The sequence below is a fragment of the Athene cunicularia genome (assembly GCF_003259725.1).
Source record: "Athene cunicularia isolate RWA chromosome 1 unlocalized genomic scaffold, athCun1 chr1_part2, whole genome shotgun sequence".
In the NCBI taxonomy this organism is placed as follows: domain Eukaryota; kingdom Metazoa; phylum Chordata; class Aves; order Strigiformes; family Strigidae; genus Athene; species Athene cunicularia.
In genome coordinates this window covers 57,760,836-57,764,847 of record NW_020799092.1, presented here as the reverse complement: position 1 = coordinate 57,764,847, position 4,012 = coordinate 57,760,836, and the positions used below count along the sequence as shown (strand labels likewise).

Sequence of the window (4,012 nt, the reverse complement as noted above, 5' to 3'; positions counted from 1 at the left end):
CAATCCTACCACCAATTCCAGGGCCATTCATGTCTGTATTAGGAGGTGGAACTCACCCTGACAATCAGGTCTTTTGCTATTTTAATGGTAATTAATGGCCCTAAAGTAAATATATGGGGGAAAAAATCCTATATTATGAATCGGTCTTAATATAGTAGGAATACTTTAATTCTTATTCAGGCAAAATGTCACAGCAGATGTGATCATTCTAGAGTTAACCATTGATAGAAACACATGTAGTCTCACTGGAATTCAAACACGGTAATTCTTTTATTGTCTTAATCCATAAATGTTAATGAGTATGAGCAAGTCATGCTTCCATGTCAATCTCACCTCTCTTCTTTCATATACCTAGAGATGCTAGACATATTTTAAAGTTAAATAATGAAAGATGTACCTCAGTATTTGGCTTAGTCTACATTCCCTTTGTTTATTCCTAAAATTACATGGATCATATGTAGTGTTGGAAAAAACTTATTCAAAGGACTGATTTAAATAAAGATCAATTTGCAAATTGTACCAGTGACGTACAGACATATATATGTACATAGATATACAAAAAATACAAAACACACAGGAAAATTTCCACTTGATACATTTGAAAAATATTAAGATTTTGAAAACATTAAGACATCTGGGTGCACAGCACATGTAAACCATTTTGTGGTGAAACCTGAAGTGATGAATTGCTCATTTGCTGGTATCAGCTATCATCATTATAGCTGATGGTTCAGCAATAGGCTTTGATTATAAAAAAACCCAAAACATAAAAACCCACTTCATGCCTTAAAAACATTTGTGTACAGAACAATAACAGTAACAGCATGTGGATTTAAACAGGCTACAAAAAATTCTTAGAGCAGAATTGTAATACACCTATCATTGATCATCTTAATACAAAAGACATCTGGCTGCATTTTGCATCTACTAAAATTAATGGCATGATATTAAGTCCTTCAGCTTTAAGGTTGTGCAGCCCTGGAGTTCCAGACCCAAGAGTATATATTATATCATTTGCATACAATTATATTCCTTAGATAATCATATTGCTCAAAACCAAATGCTGACATTTTCAGTATTTATGCACAGCTCCTGACCCATCTTTCATGTAAAGCTCCAGACTGGGGAAAACCTTACATAGAAATACAGGGACATTTTCTGTGGGCACAGCAGCAGCATTTTATACAGAAACAGAGGTAATCACACTGTCTCACTAAATGTAATGTTATTGTTTAAATTAGGAGCTTTGACAATATAGTGGAAGGTCCTCTAGATTAGACATTTCAGATCATCTTTTTGAGGATCTGGATATCATCTAGGGAAGCCAAACTCCATATTACATGAAAATTTCCCATCATACCACATTTCCCAACATATCTGAAGGAGAAAGAATTCACAAAACTTCAGCTGAGGATACAGACTGTGCTGAGTTTAAGGATCTTTGGCAAATCCTAAATGTTGTGTCATTAATTTCTAGCCCTACTTCTAAATAGAGCAGCCCCTCTGTGTGCTACTGAGGCCAATAGGATGGTGATTAGTTCTGTGTTATAATCTGTTTATAACCTGACATTGCTTGCAGCTTCTTTTCCCAAAGGCACTAGAAGATATTGGAGAATTATATGTAAAATTGTGAAGGGGCAAGTATGCCACAGAGCTCATCGGATCCTTCATTAGACTCATACTTACCTGGTTCTTACTCCCTTCTCTAGTGCATAGTGGGAGAGAGTGGTGCCTTGATTGCCTGCTCCATGACTGGATTTATAAAAATCCATAACTGGATAATTTGTAGGGAGAACAGTCTTACGGGGTGCCATTAACCCATCACTCAACTGCTAAGCCTGGACCATGCCTGGTTTCCCATCAGGGCACCACAACGGTGAGTGAGTGTGCTGCCAATGCTATGGCAGGGGATCAGCAGACAGTTCCCCCCTGCGGTGGTAAAACCTCTCCTTGGGGTTTCACCCAGAGCAGATCGCAAATATCAGTCATGTAGCTGGGCTGCACTATGAAACTAGTGTTCAGAGAAGGTCTTGTTCTTGCCAAGCGTGATATGAAGGCAGTACATTCTGTTCCCACCACATCACACACTCCTCCTGACAGATTAAAAACCAGATCCCAAAGTTCTTATGTATATTAGCAAAGGGGATTTTTCTTCTGCTGTGGTACTGGCTTCACACATTGGCAAGTATTTTATAAAAAATCATGAAAGAAATGGCACTGCCATGTGGGTAGAATACTTGCTTGGCTTACAGGGCAAGGTAGGCACTGAAGCACACATCTGAGCAGTCTTACTGCATATGGCCATTCTCCTAAACTGGGACCATAAATAAGGTTATGTTAACATACTCACTATATTTACATGTTACATCGAGGAAGTTATAATCAGTCTCAAGTCTAAGTAATCTATCTCTACATTAGCTTTAGAACATGCAAAAAATAGAGTAGACATCTGTTCCATCTAAGACAGAAAGAAGGGATGTGTTTTCACTAAAAACACTAGAGTTCAAAGCTTGGCATCATCAGTAAAATGCTAATAGACATTTTCAAATTGTATAAACCAAGTGTTGAAATAGAAAAGGTTTGGTATTGAAGGGGAACCCATCAACATAAAACAACTCTTTAAAATGGAATGTAGCCAGTTTCTAAATACATTCAAATAGTACAGTGTCTCTATAAATAGAAAATTAGATAGTGCTGAAGAGCTAAAACAATCCTTTCCAAATTGTTCAAGTGTATATATTTCTCTGTCTTTACTATCATTAATACACAGCTGCTTGAACTACAGCTGTTCTAGCCTTTGGCAACAGTTCAAATAACTCCCTCTCTTCTCTGCTTTGCAATTCTCCATCTTCCATTTTGACACCACAGAGTTGCCAGGGCATATCTTGATTTCATGAAGTTTTAGGAAAATGCCACATGTCCCAAACTCTGTTAGTGTGTATGCAGCCAATCAAGGAAGTATGTCATAAATTCACCATGGTCCTTCGATTTTTACACAAGTAGTGGCATATCCCTAGTCCCAGTACTATATCCAAGAGAGGCTATGTGCTGACAAGCTCCCTCTTACTTGCACAGAGCCTGCTGAGAAGGATTTCAGAATAAACTTGATTTATTGGACCTCGGACATGATATGGGGACTGAGAATTTGTTGCATAGTCCTGCAGTTGTGATGGCTTGCTTTGACTGCCAAAATATTTCCCCAGTGTATAGTGCCTTGATAACGTCATTGGTACATGCGGACTTTCTTCAGAGGGATTGGATTTCACCACCTGCAAAAGAAGTGACATATGTGAGTGCTTTCTGCCTGTACCTAGAAAGACACACAGCTGTGCGTACAGAAATGCTGAGACAGTTCTCCACAAAGCAGGTCCTCATATTCTTGCCTTGAGCTGCAAGTTGCTCACAAACAGTATTTTAGGGGGGCAACTTGTTATGTTACATACTAATTGAAGTGCCAGATCTTATTCATTTGAGCCTTGACATCTATATCTATAGGCCCATTATACTCACTTGACTGATTCTGTAATGCCTTTGCATATTAGACTCTGTTCTCTCCATTAGGGACAACTTATCTGAACAACAAAATCCATACTCAACAGCTTGTCTGTATACTTACCTTGGGAAAAACTAAACACAGGACAGCCCTGACTTGCTCTTATCCCAAGCACTTGAGGAACATATGCTGTGTGTGTCTCAGCTGTGAGCCCTGTGAGAATGTCTCACTCTTAGGACTTAATGCAAACCTGGCCCAGCTCCATGTTGAGATGAAAACACTCATGTGTCATGCTTCTCCAAGAAGGGAGTTACAGTGCAAGCTAACATCCCTCTCCCCGGGGCTTCACACTAACATAATCACATTGTGGTTCAGTAACTTCATGCAGAAGAATACTCCTCCTTGCCTCCCCAAATATGGATAAAGCTCTGGGATTATTTTGTTCAATTTGTATCGAATAAACAAATGCCTGTGCCTAATGACAGAAAAGGTGAAAGGTATGGTTGTCACGACTGGGGA

General features: G+C 38.9%; 1 protein-coding gene across 1 annotated transcript in view; it reads right to left on the bottom strand.

Moving 5' to 3' along the window:
- Positions 1 to 266: 266 nt before the first annotated feature.
- CPED1 (cadherin like and PC-esterase domain containing 1) overlaps positions 267 to 4,012 on the bottom strand; it is a 153,716-nt gene continuing 149,970 nt past the window's right edge. The window contains exon 23 of the mRNA XM_026868166.1: positions 267 to 3,269. Within this exon, the coding sequence (XP_026723967.1) occupies positions 3,042 to 3,269 (228 nt within the window). The 3' untranslated portion in view covers positions 267 to 3,041. The remainder of the gene's footprint in view (positions 3,270 to 4,012) is intronic.